Here is a 16,499-nt window from a genome sequence, read left to right on the forward strand (position 1 = left end):
ACGATCCACAGGCAACGCGAGAACTTTCCCCCCCCACACTCCCCCCCCTCCCCCCCCGCGTCTTTAATAAGAAAACTATGTTTAAAAAAAAATTTAAAAATTCAAAGAAATTAAATTAAAACGAGCCCGACCTCCCACCCCCTGGCCCAGACCCGGCCCCCGGCCCGCCCCACGCCGCCCGGGAGGCGGCAGAAGCGGCAGCGGCGGCGGCGGGAGCGCCGGTGGCCCCGGCGGCGGCGGCGGCGGCGGCGGCGGGGGGAGGCGGTCGCCGGGCGCCGCCCGCCCCGCATCCCGCATCCCGCCGGCCCCGCATCCCGCCGCCGGCCCCAAATGGATTATCTGCGGCTGGTGCTCTCCTGCCTCGTCCCCCTGCACGGCTGCCTGGCCGCCGGCAGCGCCCCAGGTACGGCGGCTGCCCCGCGGGCGGGGGGCCCGGCGTGGAGCGGGGCTGGGGGGGCTGACAGGTGGCTGCGGGATGGGGAGAAGGCAGAGGGAACCCGCCGCTGGGGGTTTGGTTTCAATGGGAATTGGGGGAGATGGAGGCTGGGCGAGAAATAGTTGGCGTGCTTGGCGTGCGAGGGGACGTCAGCCCGAGTTCCTTCTGCTACGTTGGACGCACCCGCTTAAAACTACAAAGCGGAGCTGGGTCGGGACGGAAAAGCCGCTCTCGGGTTCGCCGGGCTCCGGCGTGCCCGCCAGAGGCTCCCCCGGCCGGGGCGGCCCCCGCGGTCCCGGCGGGATGCTCCGTGCCTGCCCACGGCCCTTTGCCCCGCCGCTGTCTCCGCAGAGCTCCTCCTGTCCGGCAAACTCAGCGAGTATGGAGTGATCGTCCCCTTCAGCACCGACTGCCGCGGCCGCTTCCTGTCGCACGTGGTGTCCGGCGAGGCGGCGGCGGGGCTCGGCCAGCCCGCCTGTCCCCCGGAGCCAGCCCCGGCCCCGGCCCCGGGCCGCCGCCGCCGCGTCCCCCGCAGCCCCCCGGAGGAGCCCCCCCAGCGCCGCCTGCTCTATTTCAACGTCACGGTTTTTGGGAAGGAGCTGCACCTCCGGCTGAGCCCCAACCGCCGGCTGGTGCCGCCGGGAGCCGTGGCGGAGTGGCAGGAGGATTTTGAGGTGCTTTTCCGGGAACCCCTCCAGCAGCGGTGCCTTTTCACCGGAGACATCTCCGGGATGCCCGGAGCTGCCGTGGCCATCAGCAACTGCGATGGGCTGGTAAGATGAGGGCTGGTGGTTTTGGTTTGTTGGGTTGAGATTTTTTTGTTAATTTTGAGATTTTCTAATGGGTGTGGTGGGTTTTAGTGCTGGATAATCGCTGGTGTACTTACCTTTTTGCTGTGAGGTAGGATTAGGAGAAAGGCAATGTAGGCTTAAAACTTTTTTAGAGTATAAAGAAAAATTTATTCACAGTAACTAAGAGTAATAAAAATCAGAGCAAAACCTTCAGAATACTTTTCTTCTCACTGACAATGTAAAGAAACAAAAGGTAAAAATATCACTTCCCTAAACGCCTCCATGCTAAACCACCACAGGTGCTTTGTGTGTGCTGCCTGTGTTTTGGTGCGGTTTCCTCTTAAGAGATCAATCCTGGTGTCCTGAAACCCGATTTCTTGGGGATGCTTTAGGTGTCTGTGCCGTGTGTTGCCCTTTAGGCCTTGACAGCAGCGGGTTCCCTTTCTCCTGGTGCTACCTGCCTGCTCCATCAGGGCGGTCTCTGCACCAATATTTGTTTAAAAGGCTTGAAAAAATTGCCAGTCCTGTGCCTGAAGTGCCTCCTGCCCACATGCTGTGCCCAGCCTCTGGGACAGGGACCCACACTCATGGTGATGCTGTTCCATCCTTGCCCGTGTTTTACCTTGGGACTGCTCCAGGAACTTTTCCTCTGCGTTTCCCACCTCTCAAATGATGCTGTGTGAGCTGGAGCACCTCCTGAAACCACTGTTAGCCGCAGCCTGGCTCCCACCAAGCATCTTTTTGCAGGAGGATGTCTTTTTTCTTCTTTTTTTTTTCCCCCTAATCACTCAGGGGCTCAGAGGCTCTTGGCTTTCTGAGCACAGTTCAGCATCAGTAACTTGCTGCCACAGCGCTTTAATTCCTTTAAATGGCTCTGTTACCTCATTATCCCCAGCATCTGCTCTGCCTGTGGGTTCCCTACCTTTGATACGCTTGGGGAAGCGCTTATTTTTTAATACCCTTGGCCCGCTGCCCTTCAGATTTCCTTTGAGCCAATTTAAATCTTGTTTGAGGTGCCAGAGTTTGCTGTTTTCTCCTGGCACCGCTTTAACTTACTGCTGGGTTGGAAGAAATGCCTTATTTTGTGCCTTCTTAAAAAAAAAAATTTTTTTTTTAATATACATTTCTTTTTTAGTTGCTTTATTCTGGGAGCTCTTGAAGCCAATTTTGGCCACCAGCACAAACAATTTGGCATTCCTTTCTTTTTATACAGTGCCTGATGCTACTGTACAAGCAGAAATGATAGAGCAGCACAGCTAGAAATACGTACTTCGCCTACGTACAGGAATTAAATTTTTTTAGCACGTAATCCACACCTTTTGAAGCATCCTTTTGGGAATGGGCTGGGGCTGTGGACTTGCAGACATTTCTCTGGGACACAGAATGTGCTGGGGCTGGCCGGTGTGGGCAGGCTTGGAAGCTTCAAAGGCATTTCCTACAGACCCAGCAAACGGTGCCGAGTCTGGAGCAGAGAGCAGGGTTTGGAGCCTGCAGGTTCCCTGGCAGTTCTCATTCCCTTTGGCATCACGAGCTAAAGGATGCTGGAGGCCATTGGCAGCTGATCCCTCTCCTGCTGTGGCACAGCTCTGGGAGTTTCCTTGCCCAGACCCCACTCTGTTGTTAATGTCAATCCCAAGGAGGCTTTAATTTAATTTTTCCAGGCTTTCCTAGGCTTTAGCCCCACGTTTTCCCGTCTCAGCCCTTTGCACACCTTGTTGGTTGTCATTCTTTTTGCCCTTGTTGCAGCTGGGTTAGGGTGTAGCTTGTGCCACAGGATGCTTTTCCATGTGAATCTATGCAGCCATATCCTGCAACCTGTGGATAAGCCCACCCTTTTAAGCCCATGTAAAGGAAGAAGTGGCTTTTCCCCTGTGATAAGGATTTTTTTTTCTATTTCCTACAATAAATTTATTGCTGAATTGCTGGTCTGGTGAAGGACACGAGGCTGAGGGGACAAGCAGGTGCTTGGCTTCCTTGCCCTTGGAATACATCCAAGGCCACAGTTGGTTTCTCTTTTCCCTGGGTTTTCTGGTTGTATGGCCCTCTGGCTTAAGTGACATCTACAGTCTGCTCAGGATCTCAGCTTTGGAGGAGTGGGGAGATCAAGAGGATTCCCTAAAAGCAGTGAGAAGAGCTTGATTTAGGAAACAGAGCCAAAAACAGAACCAAAACCTGGTTGTAGGTGTGGATGGGATGGGATGGGATGGGATGGGATGGGATGGGATGGGATGGGATGGGATGGGATGGGATGGGATGATGACGTTGCTGACCTGAGAAGCAGCAGAGCATCTGGGAGGGATGCACGTGGTCGGGAATGTTGCTGATGGGCTGGAGGAAACTCTTCCATGAGCAAGGACCCTGGAATTGCTGTGGACCTTAGCTGGGAGTTGTCCATGACCTTTGGGAGGGGGTTGTGGCTTTTGCATCCCGGGATAGCGCGCGTGGGAGGCGCGGGGCCGCGCTTGGCCGCCGCTGCCCGGCCAGAGGAAGCGCTCCGGGATGCTGCGGATGAGGGCTGTGCACACAGAGAGATTAGGCTGTGTGTAAACCGAGACTGAGATTATAAATAACAGGGGGGGGAGTGCAGGGGAGGAAGGAAAAAAACCCCAACACCCCAACCCAGCTCTTGAAAAAGAGAGTCCACCCAGAGTCTTTGCTAAATCCGTATTTAGCCGTGCCGATGCTTTTCCCAGATGCCAAAGCCGTGGCACCTTCCATGGCTTCATTCTCTGCAGGCGCCCACGCGTGAGAGTCTGGCCTTGCATATTTTGCAAGGGTGTCTCATACCAGGCTGGGAAGGTGCTGTGGCCCATAACATAATTTCAAAGCTGATCTAAGCCACCGAATTCCTGACTGGTAAAGTAGCGTTAGGCGGGAATCTCCGCCGGCAGACACGTCTCGCTGCAGTGGAGGCATCCCAGATTATTCCCCGCCGGCTTCAGCAGCGTGTGGTCGACCTGGCTTCCTTCCTGCTTTGCTGGTTTGCAGGGATGGGTGAAGGATTATCACCCACAGACACCATATTTGTGTGCCTGGCTTTGCCCTGGGGTGATCTGCCGGAGTGCTGCAAACTGTAGAGCCAGCGTTTTCCGTCCCCGTGGCCCTGGCTTGCTTCAGATGGGTGGCAGCAGATAAGCAGAACACAAAACCCCTCAGGAACAATAATTAATAGGGAACGGAGGGAGAAACAGCCCCCCCAAATTATGCCCCACTGAAAAAAGCGTGGCTTGGTTTTCCAGGATTTTCCTTGCGGTTCCTGAGCTGCAGGGTTAATTTTGGGGAGGAAAAGGGTGCAAGATGTCCCTTTGGCCACATGGATCCCACTGGCCTCAGCTGGTGTGGGTGTTAATATGGATATGAGGGCTTTTCTCCCAGGTGATAATCCCAAGTGCTAGCAGTGAGGTGCAAACCAGGTTCTGTTTGGGTTGAAAACCCAATTAATTAATTAGTGCCGAGCGTGTCTTCGTGTCCTCAGTCCAGCAGGAGCTACATTTGAGCTCAGGTCAGCTGGCAAAGCCTGGTCTGTAGCCACCTCAAAAACCTCTCACCTGGGCACAAAGAGCAGGGAAAAGGAGTCAAGGAAGGCAGAGAGGCATGAAAATAGTGATGGAGCACCTCTGGACCACGCCTGATGCCCTCTGGATGGAAGGGGAGCACTGTTATCCGTGGTGTCTGTGTTCACACTGCCTGGTTTTCCAGGACTTTTTGTCCAAATTATGTGTGAATCTTACAGGAAAAATACATACTGTGCACGCAGCTGGATTTCCCCCTGCTGTTAGCTTCCCTGGTCGAGTGCAGCAGCTTTATTAATTTTTCCACATCTCAGCTGTGTGAAGTGTCAGAATTTCCTCAATTCCTGTGGGACTTGGAGCTTTTTACCCAGCAGTGGAGGAGGAGTTTCTTACTCAGGGTCCCCTTAGTGAGGCAGGAATTCATCTCTCCCTCAGCCTGGGGAGGCATGGGAGAGCTGGAGAAGACGCTTCACCTTCTGTGAGCTGGTAGGAGTGAGTTTGGTGTATATTTTCCCTCTTTCCAGTGGAATTGTGTTTAAAGGGCCATTTTCTAGTTGGGGAGTACCTTCACTGAGAGCTGCAGGCAGCATGTCATGTTAATAGTCTCGCCAATTGATTTAATTCGATTTGGTATTATTAAACCAAATTAAAGTCAAGGGTGGGAAGCATATGGCTAATTGATCACTGAGGATGGGATTGAACTCTTGGAAAAAGCCCAAGAAAAGCTGAGTGGGATTTTTTGGGTGACATCTGACCTTTTCTGCTGCCTCTCTACAGTTACAACCCTCCCAAAATGCTGAAACACAGCCTGAGCTGCTCCTCTTTGTGAGCGGGCAGGTTGGTGCGCGCCTCTTGCGACGATGTTTTTTGGGTTGTTTTGCTTTTTAAATTTATTTTTGTGAGTGCCAGGGTGACCACTGCAGCTTCTGTTTCATTTCTTGGGCTGCTCTGATCAGATGGACACAAAAATCCCCGCGTTGTCCCCTATGCCCTCGGCCATCCCCGGAGTCGGCGGCGCGTTGCATCCCGCGCCTTTGGGAGAAAGTCCGGGCTGCTTTATTCCTTGAGCCAGATATAATTAGTCACGAGCTGCAGAGCAGCTCAAACCCAAGTGGGCTGGGGCTTGGGACCAGGCTCTTTTCACGTTTTAATCCAGCCTTGCCGCGGCACGGCTTTCCTCTGGCCGCCTGACTCAGCAAGTCCCAGCTTTGGCCCTAAACCCATAAACCGGCTTTGGGGTGCCTGGCCCCGAGTGAAACGCCCTGTGGCAGGGCTGGGAGGGGGTAGTGGTGTCCCAGAAGAGCTCCTCCCAGGGCAGGGGCTGCTTCTGCTCCTTCTCTTATTCTATAATGAAGAGCAATTATTTTGGAGCTGGAAACGAGGGGAATTTCTTCACGGAAGGGGTTGTCAGGCCCTGGCACAGGATTGTGTTCCCCATCCCTGGAGGGATTAAGATGTATAAATGTAGCACTTGAGGATGTGTTTTAGTGGTGGCCTTGGCAGTGCTGGGTCAATGGTTGGGCTCGATGATCTTGGAGAGCTTTTCCAACCTAAATTCTGTGGTTCTGTGCCTGCCCCATCATCGTGGCCTTGCCCAGCTGTCACTGAACCTCACGGGTGGTTTCACTCCCTGGCTTGTTCCCTGCCTCCACCCTGCCTGCTGCCCCTGGTGAAACCTGGCTGTGTTCTTCATCTCCTTGGCTGAGGGAGGGAGGCATAATCCCTGGCTGCCCTGGTTTCACCTGGATGTCTCCTGTGGGAACAACCCCAGATACGTGTGTCAGGCAAGGACTTGGATTCCTCAGGAAGGAGGTAAATCAAAACCAGCCAAAACCCCGCTTTGCAGCAGAGTTAAGCAGTTCATGAAACCCAAGCAGAGCAGGAAATCTGGTGGAATCCAGCAGAGTCAGGTTGGCCATTACCTGATGAATCCAATGGGATGTGAACACAAAGGAGACCAGAAGAGCCAGGCGGGTTTGGAACAGCCCCAGCCTCTGTCCGAAATACATCTCTGTATATATTTTACCTTTATTTTATTTTATTTGATGAGCACCATTCAAACACCCCAACACCCTTATGAGGACTCCAGTAAATCCACGCTGCTGAAGGCTTTGCTCCAAGAGCAGATCCAAACATTCTGCTGGAGCTTTCCAGGCAGCCCTTCAGCAGCGGGCAGCGCCGGAGGAAGGAACGCACGCGTGCGCCATGCAGGGAGCTGGGAAAAACGCTGAGCTGGGGGGGCTGCCTGTGGGAGAGGAGCCAAATCCTGGTGATCCTTTTCCTTGCCCGAGGTCTGAGCCGGCCGGCGCTGCGGGGTGTGAGCGCTCAGGCTGATGTAAGGGGGATTTGATGGGAGCTTGGTGTTAATTAGGAGCAGGTCGGTAGCCAGGACAACATTTCCAGCGATGTTTGCCCTGTCATTCATCTTCCCTGTGTTTGGGAGGTGGAGTTGTAATGCTCTCCGGCTTCTGCCCCGATGGGATTCCCCTGTTAATTCCCTAGTACTTCATGGGGCAGAGAGAATGGTTTCTCTTTCCTTCTTCTTGTTGCAGCTGGTGGTATCAGTGAAATGGCAGATATCCTAAAGGCACCGTGGGAATGGAAAGGGGAGGGTTCAGGGAGGCTCAGGAGTGTCTTGAGGGCTCCTTCAGCCTTGTATCCCTGAGTTCAGGGTCCAGCACAACTAGTAGAGGAGGCAGAAGGGAGTTTTGTAGCCATATAAAGACACAAATTGAATTGCAGCCAGGTTGGGTTTGTTTTTTTTTTTTTTTTTGTTGCTTGGTTTTTCCTTACTTTTTTTTTCCCCCCCCCATCTACAGGAGAAATTAAGGGTTGTCATAGATGAACACAGTATTAGAAGCATCCTGGTGTCATGGAGTAGGATCAAAACAAGATTATTTGGGATGCCTTTCCCCTTTGTGCGTGCTCTGCATCAATCTTTACCAAGCATGCCGAGCGTGCATGTCCCCCTCCACTTACACAAAACAACACCGGTCTTCCCCCCTTTTCCTTGCTTCTTTGTGGAGTCCAGGCTGGCCTGATTCGGACAGACAGCAACGAGTTTTTCATCGAGCCCCTGGAGAGGGGCCAGCAGGACACAGAGGAGCACGGCAGGGCCCACGTGGTCTATCGGCGCTCGGCCATCCGGCAGGACGGCGCCGAGCCGCCCCACGACCTCCACCCCGAAGGTAGGGGCTGCTGGAATCCAGTCTATCCCAGAAACTGGTAGTAAATATTGCACCTGGGCAGAGGATTTCTCCTTCCACGAGCCCTTGTATATCTCACCCTGTGGCTTCAGGCTCTGTTTAACTGCTAGAGTCAAGAAGAAGAAAAGGAAATGCTGGGCTGGAGGTGCTGCAGCCTTGCTTTGATCACCTGTGTTGTGAGAGTGTTGAGGTACTGGAAGTTGTTGTCCAGAGAAGCTGTGGCTGCCCCTGGATCCCTGGAAGTGTCCAAGGCCAGGCTTGGAGCAGCCTGGGGCAGTGGAAGGTGTCCCTGCCCACATCAGGGGCTGGAACAGGATGAGCTCTAAGGTCCCTTCCAACCCAGACCATTCTGCGATGATTCTACGAAATGTGGCCTCGATTTGGCTTTTTCACAGATCATAGAATCATTTAGTATGGAAGAAACCTTTAAGGTTCTCCAGTCCAATCATTAACATGTTGTCTTTTAGTGCTGGCCTTCCCAATTCAGAGCCATTTCCCTGCCACAGAGCGAGCTGGACCATCAACCAGCCGGACCTCAAATCCCATTAGGGTTAAATCTCATATTCTGCTTTCCCTACTGAATTTCTCCTTCTGTGGAGCGTCACCGTGGTGTCAGGTCACCTCTAAAGGCTCTTCCTTTTCCTGCCCAGGGCCCAGGGTGCAGGTTGGTGAGCTCCCCAATTCCCTGGAGCTGATGGCGGAGCGGCTGGGGGACGCGGAGCGCAAGCGGCGCCACGCCAGGAAGGACGACTACAACATCGAGGTGCTGCTGGCCGTGGATGACTCCGTGGTGCGCTTCCACGGCAAGGAGCACGTCCAGAACTACGTCCTCACCCTCATGAACATCGTAAGGCTCGGCTCTGGGGGTGTGGGTCCCACCTTCCCTGGGTTTTAGTGCTCTTCTGATGGTGCAAATCCTGGGAAAAGAAAGAGGTTTGGGAGGGGGAGCGGTGCTGCGGGGCTCTGGTGTTTGATAGCTGTGGGAATTGGAGGGATGGAAAGCAGAGCCCTTTGGTGTTCATCTCCATCACCTTCCCCTTGCCAATGGCATGTTGGTGCTGTCACTGTCACCTGAGTCCAAAAGTTTCTCCTGGCTGAGAACATTTCCTCCTCGTCACTGAAGTCTCAACAAATGCTAGAAAAGAGAATGGTCGTGGCTTACTTAGTTAGAAATGGCAATATCTGTAATTTGTTTTGCTGTGATGATGTTCAGGATTTATTCTGAATACTGTTTGTTGGTAGAGGAAATATTTTTATAGGTTTTCAGGAGCTTTTTGGAAACCTGTGCGCCTGGATAACCATTCAGGATATGTCTGAAAAGGAGTTTAGAGCAGCTCTACAGCTCCTGCACCCTTCCTCACTCTGAGGCATGGGGCAGCCTGTGCTGGTTCTTTACGCCCCCTTTCATTCCTTTCTAAGATAAAAAACATCCCTATTCCCTGAGTCCTGAGAGATGTGGAAGGATCAATATTTATTCATCCACTCATCCTGAAGGGAGGTTTGCTCCTCCAGCACCCGAATGTCTGCAAATAAGGTCTATGCTCAAGGATCTCTCCCAGTTTTGTTTTGTTTTCCATGCTTTCTTCTCACCTCTATTTATTTATTTTTCTTTAAGTGTTCTTTGACATAGTGGTGGAAAATGTTCAAAAGGCTCAACCAGCTCTGAATTGGCCGAGTTACAAAGGTGCTCTTGGGTGCTTGGTTGTTGCTTTGGACATTATTTCTGCCACATGTCTGGAAATGAAGAGGGAAATTATCAACGGGAGGGGGGAGGATTTGTGGGATTAGAGGGTGATGAGGTGAAGGATGAGTGAAGTGGCTGGTCCTGAACAGGTAAAATGTTGAAGAAGCAAACACCTTCATCACAATATTTTATTCTCTGGCGCGTTTTCCCGATGCCTGTCGTCCGATGCTCTCAGCATCACTTAAATTCACTTTCCAAACATTAAATCTTCCTGCCAGGGGGAAACCACCGGGCTCCCTGCTCTGCCCTCCGGCTCTTCCCACGTTACAGGGGTCGGAGATGATGTCATTTTTCCTTTCCGATCCCCGGGGGGGGGGGGGTCGGGATGGCCAGTTTGGGCGCCCGGGGATTGTCAGCTCTAATCAAAAGGTCGGTTTTCAGGCGCATTTCATGGTTCCTACCCCGCGGGCAGGACTTTTCAGGGAGTGAATGCGCGGGATGCTGCGCTGGGAGAAGGGAGGACCCGCTGCCTATTCAATTAAAGGCGGCGCTGGAGACTTTAATGAGGGGGGGAAAGCCCCAGGATAATACAGGCAACAAATACTTCCCCCCAAGTATTATTTCCTTCTATATATTCACCCCCCACCACCCCCTTCCCCTTCTTTCTTTCTGGTTTTTAGTGCGTTTTCTTTCCAGCTTTGCCGTGACCTCCGTCCGCCTCCTCTTCCCTTGGCGCCGCCTCGTTTCCTTACCGGCTCAGATTGCCTGAAAACACCCGATTCAGCAGAAAAAAGAGAGTCCTGCTTTCTGGCCTGGGTGGCAGAGGGAGGGAGAGAGGAGGAGCCTGCTGGGACCACACAGCTGAACATTAATCCCATTAGCTGGAGGCAGAGGGAAGAAGGATGAGAGGCTTGGCCAGCCCTCTAACGAGGAAAGGACTTAACGAGCTGGGCTGGAGTACATCAGGCAGCCAACTGGGAAAGTTTTCCTATCGAGATACATCCCAAGGAAAGGGGGCAACGAGTTTGGAAGTGGTGATAAACTCTCCTGGGTCTCCACTGAGTGAGGGAGCGGTGGGACACAGATCCCTTCCCAGCGCTGCTGTAGGTAGGGTCCCGGGGCTCTTCCCAAGACACAAAACCCTTTATTAGGAACTCTGTGTCGGCTGAAGCTTGGTGATAAATGATTTGTCACGGAGAAGGTTTTTTTATGAAAAGAAACAAACCCCACAGCCCTTATTTCACTGCCAGCAATGTGGATGCTTTTCAGTGAAGGGCGCTGTGTCCATCCTGGGAGGCTGACACGAGGATGACTGCTCCTTTTGTGCACCTAAGAGCTTCCCTGCAGGCAGGCTGCCTTCCCTGCTAGCTCCCAGCCTGCATTCCCAGCCTGCCCTGCCCTTCTTGGCTCAAATGCTGCCCAGGAATTTGGGGTCAGGTTGGAGGGAGTGGGAAAGGCACAGCTCCCCCTCTGCCATCAGGTGCTGAGCGGATCTCTGGGTGTTGCTGTGTCCACCTAACCAAACCTGGTCTGTTGGGCTCTTGGGATGAATGCTTGGTGATGTGGTGGCTCTGGAAAGCCATTCCCCTCTCTTGCTTGCTGCCTGTGGCAGGGGTTGTGATGTTACACGAGGAAAATTGGGATCCCCCAGCCGTGGTGGCTGCTGAGATCAAGGGTTGGGAACCAGGAGGGGATCCAGCACCTTGGAAAAGGAAGAGGAGAGGAAATACTCAGTGCTCAGTTCTTGCCTTCAGAGAGTTGGGCTTCTTGGTTTTCTCCACCAGCCTTCCCACTGTTCATCCCTGATTCTTTCAGGTCTGGGGGTGGCTCCACTTGGAGGGGAGAAGCCAAGCTGTGGCTGTGTTAAACCTGGCCCTGGCCTCGACTGGGTTCCTGGGCTTTTGTCTGATATTGCCCACGATTAGGTTAAGGATGCAAAGGTTCTTGGTGTTTTCCCATTGTTTTGGGTTACTAGGGAAACCCCATGAGTCAGAGCCCTCTCCAGGCTGGGACTTGCCTGGCTCCAGCTGAAATTATTGTTCCCAAGGGCAGAGCAACAAAGAGTGCTACTGAGACCCCACAGAAGAGGTGGTTTGGGAGCAAAAATAAACCTTCAGCTTTAATTTTAACCTGTGGATGGTTTTTTTCTTAGGTGAGGGGTTTATGAGCCACTTCCTTGGCAACTGATGATAACAAAAATACCTCTGATGTCTCTCATGTGTCCATGCACTTTTCCCTACCCTCTGTATAGGCTTACGTGTTTGCTGCTATTTTTTTGGGACAACAAAATAGAGAGCTCTGATCAAATCTAGTCTTGCCCTTGCAGAACAATTCTCCCCTTCCTCTGTTCCTCCCCACAGATAATGTGGGTCAGCCCTCACAGAGGTGACACTATGCATTATGCAAGCCCAAAAATGTGGTAAGGGGGGCTTTCCCCTCCCTTCCTCACCCCCCAGCCCCAGCAGAGAGGCTCAGGGTGAATCCACAGGCACAAAAACCGAGCGAGGGAATAAAAGAAAGGAGTTTAAAGATGACTTGGCTGTTCCGAGTAAGCGATGCCGGCGTTTTGAAATGTCAGCTATTCTGCTGCTTTGGCAAATTCTTCTCGTGTCTCTCCCTTTGTTTTCCTTCCCTGAAGAACAGCGAGGTCTAGACCTCGTTGCCAGTGCGGTTTTGCTGTCGGGATCTTGCGTCTGGGGCTGCAGACTCGGGGCTGGCCAGGCTTTGCAGGGCTTTGGGGAGGCAGCCTGTCCCTGCTCTCAGGGTGTAATGTTCCTGTCCCTGTACAGCAATGCCACTGCCTCCTCGGTGTTACAGGGTTTGGGGGGAGTCCTGTGGGGTGGTTGTTCCTGCTGGTTTGCCCTTAACTCCCAGCCAGCCTTAAGGGCTGGGCTGTTTATAGGTGGGAAAATTCCATTTTAAATGAGAGAGGAGAGCATTTCTTGCCAGGTGATGGTGTGAAACAGGCTGAGCATGGATGAGAGGGATAAGAAGATCTTTATCCCATGGCTCCAGGGATGTGGGTTATAAAAACTGGTATTTTGCTGCTGGAGCCCTTTGCTGAACAGCTCTTTTTGGGGGAAGGGGTTTCTCTGAAGACACTGTCATGTGTAATGGCATCTGCAGAGGGCAGGGGGAGTTGTGCCAAGCCTGCAAACTGCTCTCCAGGTGAATTCCCATTTCCAAGGTGATGCTTGGCCCCTCCAGCTCCATCCCCACTTCTTCCACAGGCCCTGGAGCACTTGGGGGAAGCTGGCCCTGCTGATGTTCTCATCCTGCCCCAAAATTGGGTCACAGCCCTTGCAGCAGCCAGCACCAAGCCCTTTTGATATGATTCTTTCCCCCCCTCAATCAATTATTTATATCTGGCTTTGAAGGGAAGTCTGTAGCCTTGGGCAGTCTGGTTCCACATCTGCTTTCTGAATTAACCCTAAAGGTCACTGCTGAGCTGGTATCTGTTAGGTGCAGATCCCTGCCTAAACTCTGGACTAAAAAGGGGCTGGGCTTTAAGTTAACTGTTCATTTCAGAGGCTAAAATGGAGCACCAGAGAGGGCTGAAATGGAGGACCATACTGAGGGAGTACCAGGCCCTTGTGAGCTGGAGGAAAGTGGGATTTATAAGGAAGATATATGCTTTATAAGGAAGATTTATGGAATTAAATCCCATCTTGGAATAATACAGCAGGATCTACTGAGCATCCTGCCAAAATATCCTGTGCAGCTGGGGAGGGAGAGGTCTGTGGTGCTCCCAGTCGCAGCAAGGTCAGGTTGTGCCTGTGGTTGGGAAGGGAGATGCAAGCTCATTCCATTCCTACCCCCTGCCATAGGCAGGGACAACTTCCAGCATCCCAGGTTGGTCTGAGCTCAACTAAACCTGGCCTTGGACACTTCCAGGGATGGGGCAGCCACAGCTTCTCTGGGCAGCCTCTGCCAGGGCCTCGCTTCTCTCAGTTCCTTCCCAATATCCCATCTAACCCTCCCCTCAGCTCCAGCTCCTGGCAAGTGCTGGGGGTGAAGGAAAAGGTGTGAAGATTTGGGAAAGTGAAGGAAATGGTTGTGTTTGCTGTCCTGTTCCCCACACCACCTCCCATCTCTTCAAGCATGGCTTTAATTTCTCCCTCTCTCCCCGCTTTCCCACCCTGCCATACTGCCAATATTTTTGTAAGGGATCAAACTTAGGATGTGGGGTGCCAAAGCCTCCTGCATGCTAAAACCCAGCCTGACATCCCAGGGGAGCTGCAGCTCCTTGCTGGGCTGGATCCTTCACACCTCAGTGGGTCTGGAGGCCTGAGTAATGTTTGCAGCTGCAACGCTGCGTGACCTTCCACCCTTCTGTGCGCATCCCCCAAAAAATGGGGTTGGCATCAGAAAAAATCCATCATATCCTCATTACTCTTACAAAAGGGGGAGGGTGAAGGAGCATTCCACCCACAGAAAGTAGGGATGAGCTGAGGGTGGGTTGACCAGCATTATCTTTCCACACTGATGGATAAAATACCCCGTGGCTCTTGCAGCTTCTGCATCCAAAGGGATGCATTAATGGGGATGGACCGGCAGTTCATTGATTAACTTTAATTTTTTATAATCGATTTTGCTGCATTCAAGGCTCAGGATCTGCATTACCTCTCTGCATGGCTCGGAGGCACCCCATGGGAGCGTTGGTTGTCAGGGGGAAAAGGTTAGCAGTGGGTTTTTGGGTTTAAAAATGGCCTGAGTGGGTATTTCAAATGGAATCCCAGGCTGGAAAATGGGGGGGGCTTGTAAAACACTGGGGAGTGGCTGACATGGACTTGGGCACCCTTCATGTAAAATTGCAAAAGCCGAAAGGAATGGAGGACAAAATAGAAAAGATCCATAAATCTGACTTTATAACCTTCATCTAGTCTGGAAGGCTATGACAGAGCTGAGGGAAATTAGTCCACCCTTGGGCAAAGCTGAAAAAGTATATTTTAATTAAAACACGAACTCTAGTCAGTATTAAAAATTGTCTTAATTCGGTCTCTTTGACTTCTGCAGTGAAACCCAATTTGTGGAACTGTTCATCTGAGAGGCCTTTTGGGAAAAAGAAAGCCCCATTCTCAAAAACCAGGGTGCTTTTCTTCCCTGGGCTGTGTTTTCCCACGTGCTTTGCAGGAGGTGCAGGGTCTCATGTGGGCCTGTGGTTGCCCACTCCGTGCCTCTCTCCGTGTCACTGGGCTCAGCTCTCAGGGACATTTCCCATCTGGGTGCCCTACTCTCTTGGTAGCATTTGGGAGTAGAATTTGTTTATTCATCCTGGAAACACAGAAGGAGGAGGTTGTAGGTGGTTATTTCCTTTGCAAGGTCATTTTTAATAGCTGAGGATGGTACAAATCTCATTGACTCATGAGCCCTCCCTGTTCTCTCCATTGTGTTGCCTTCTCCTGGGATTTCTGGAGCCTTAGGTCAGGTTTGACTCAACTGAGGAAAGCCCTGGCTTTGGAGAGAGGCAAAGGATTGTATCAAGAAGCTGTTTTTCCTTTGGGTGCTGGAGTCTGGAGCATTTCCATCCCTCTGAGGGATTCATATTCCAAAGGGCCAATGGCTCTTTGAGAAATGCTGTGGAGGAAACGCAGCCCTTGATGGAAATGGGTGATGTCGTTGACCATCTGAGCCATTCCTGGGGAAATTTTGGCTTATTCCAGCTTGGCTTTTTGGCTTTGTGCTTGTTACATGTGGGAAAATGGGAAAAAAAAGCCCTTTCCCACAGTGGGAGGAGGGAGATGACATCTTTGCACCTGGTCTTGGAAAGCCTGGAAGGGTGTGGAACGTGGGAGCGTGGAGGACAGGAGAGGCTTGAGGGCTGGGGTGGCCTTAACTTCTTCCATGTTGGATTTCCCTCTTGTGATAGATGAGTAATGCCATGACTGACTCTCACAATTAATGGACAAATATCATGTATATAGGTTAAGAAAAGTTTTATAGATTTCTAGTTATGTTGTACCCCCTGGCGTGGCTATCAAGGGACAGCTGGAGTTGGGACATCTGGGAGGGCTGGCTTGTCACTGTGGTGACATCTGACCTCCAGTCAGGATTTGAGGAAGAGATCTCCACCACTGGACAGCGAAGAAGGGGTTGATGGACAGAACTTTGGGAAGGGTTAAAGGGTTAAAAAGGGAAAAGCCTCCATTGGGAGGGGGCTGAGCACATAGCAGGGAAAACCTTTTGCTCCCAGCGCCATAACCTTTTTTCTTTATTCAGCCTTCTGTTGTATTTTTGAAAAGGTTTAATAAACCTTCCTAAACCATGAAAAGTTTTATGAAAAGCTGTTTCTCACGCTCCCTTCCTCAGGTGGATGAGATTTATCACGACGAGTCGCTGGGCGTGCACATCAACATCGTGCTGGTCAGGATGATCATGGTGGGATATCGCCAGGTAAATCTGGCGCTCGGGCACGCAAGCAGGAGATGCTCTAATGTTCATTTAGCACTTAGGTAAGCCCAGCCTTGGGAAAACGTGGCAGTTGTCAGAGCCCAGATGACAGCTGTGCTGAGCAGGGGTGAATTTGAACCTCCCTTAGCCTGGTTTTTGGGGGCTGAGGGGCTGGTGGTGGGTGGGGGGCTGTGATCTGCTGGTACCTGCTTGCTCTGGGATGTGGGGAAAACCACAGAGTCTTCCTTAGGGCTCTGTAGGGGATGGGGTAGAGGTGGCTTCCCACACTGAGAGGAGCTGGACATTAGTGAGGAGAAGCTGAGGCTGGGATCTCCTTGACTCGGCTCCCTGGCTGTCCTGTGGCTCTCGTGTGGCTTGGGCATGGCCAGGAAAAGTGTGGGAAGGTTTCCTGAGAAGTTTTCGTGTGATTTCTCAGGCTGCACTTATTTTTTTAAGGCTTGTTGGAGCGCAGCAGCCAGA

The 16,499-nt window shown here is 52.1% G+C and overlaps 1 protein-coding gene across 1 annotated transcript in view; it reads left to right on the forward strand.

Moving 5' to 3' along the window:
- Window positions 1-330: 330 nt before the first annotated feature.
- Window positions 331-16,499, forward strand: part of ADAMTS14 (ADAM metallopeptidase with thrombospondin type 1 motif 14) — a gene marked incomplete at both ends in the record, with an annotated part of 29,374 nt that continues 13,205 nt past the window's right edge. Inside the window, 5 exons of the mRNA XM_084210680.1 lie at window positions 331-403; window positions 788-1,209; window positions 7,771-7,927; window positions 8,596-8,792; window positions 15,939-16,022. Of these exons, the coding sequence (XP_084066806.1) occupies window positions 331-403; window positions 788-1,209; window positions 7,771-7,927; window positions 8,596-8,792; window positions 15,939-16,022 (933 nt within the window). The remainder of the gene's footprint in view (window positions 404-787; window positions 1,210-7,770; window positions 7,928-8,595; window positions 8,793-15,938; window positions 16,023-16,499) is intronic.

Source organism: Fringilla coelebs (assembly GCF_963513975.1).
Source record: "Fringilla coelebs genome assembly, chromosome: 8".
Taxonomy (NCBI): Eukaryota; Metazoa; Chordata; class Aves; order Passeriformes; family Fringillidae; genus Fringilla; species Fringilla coelebs.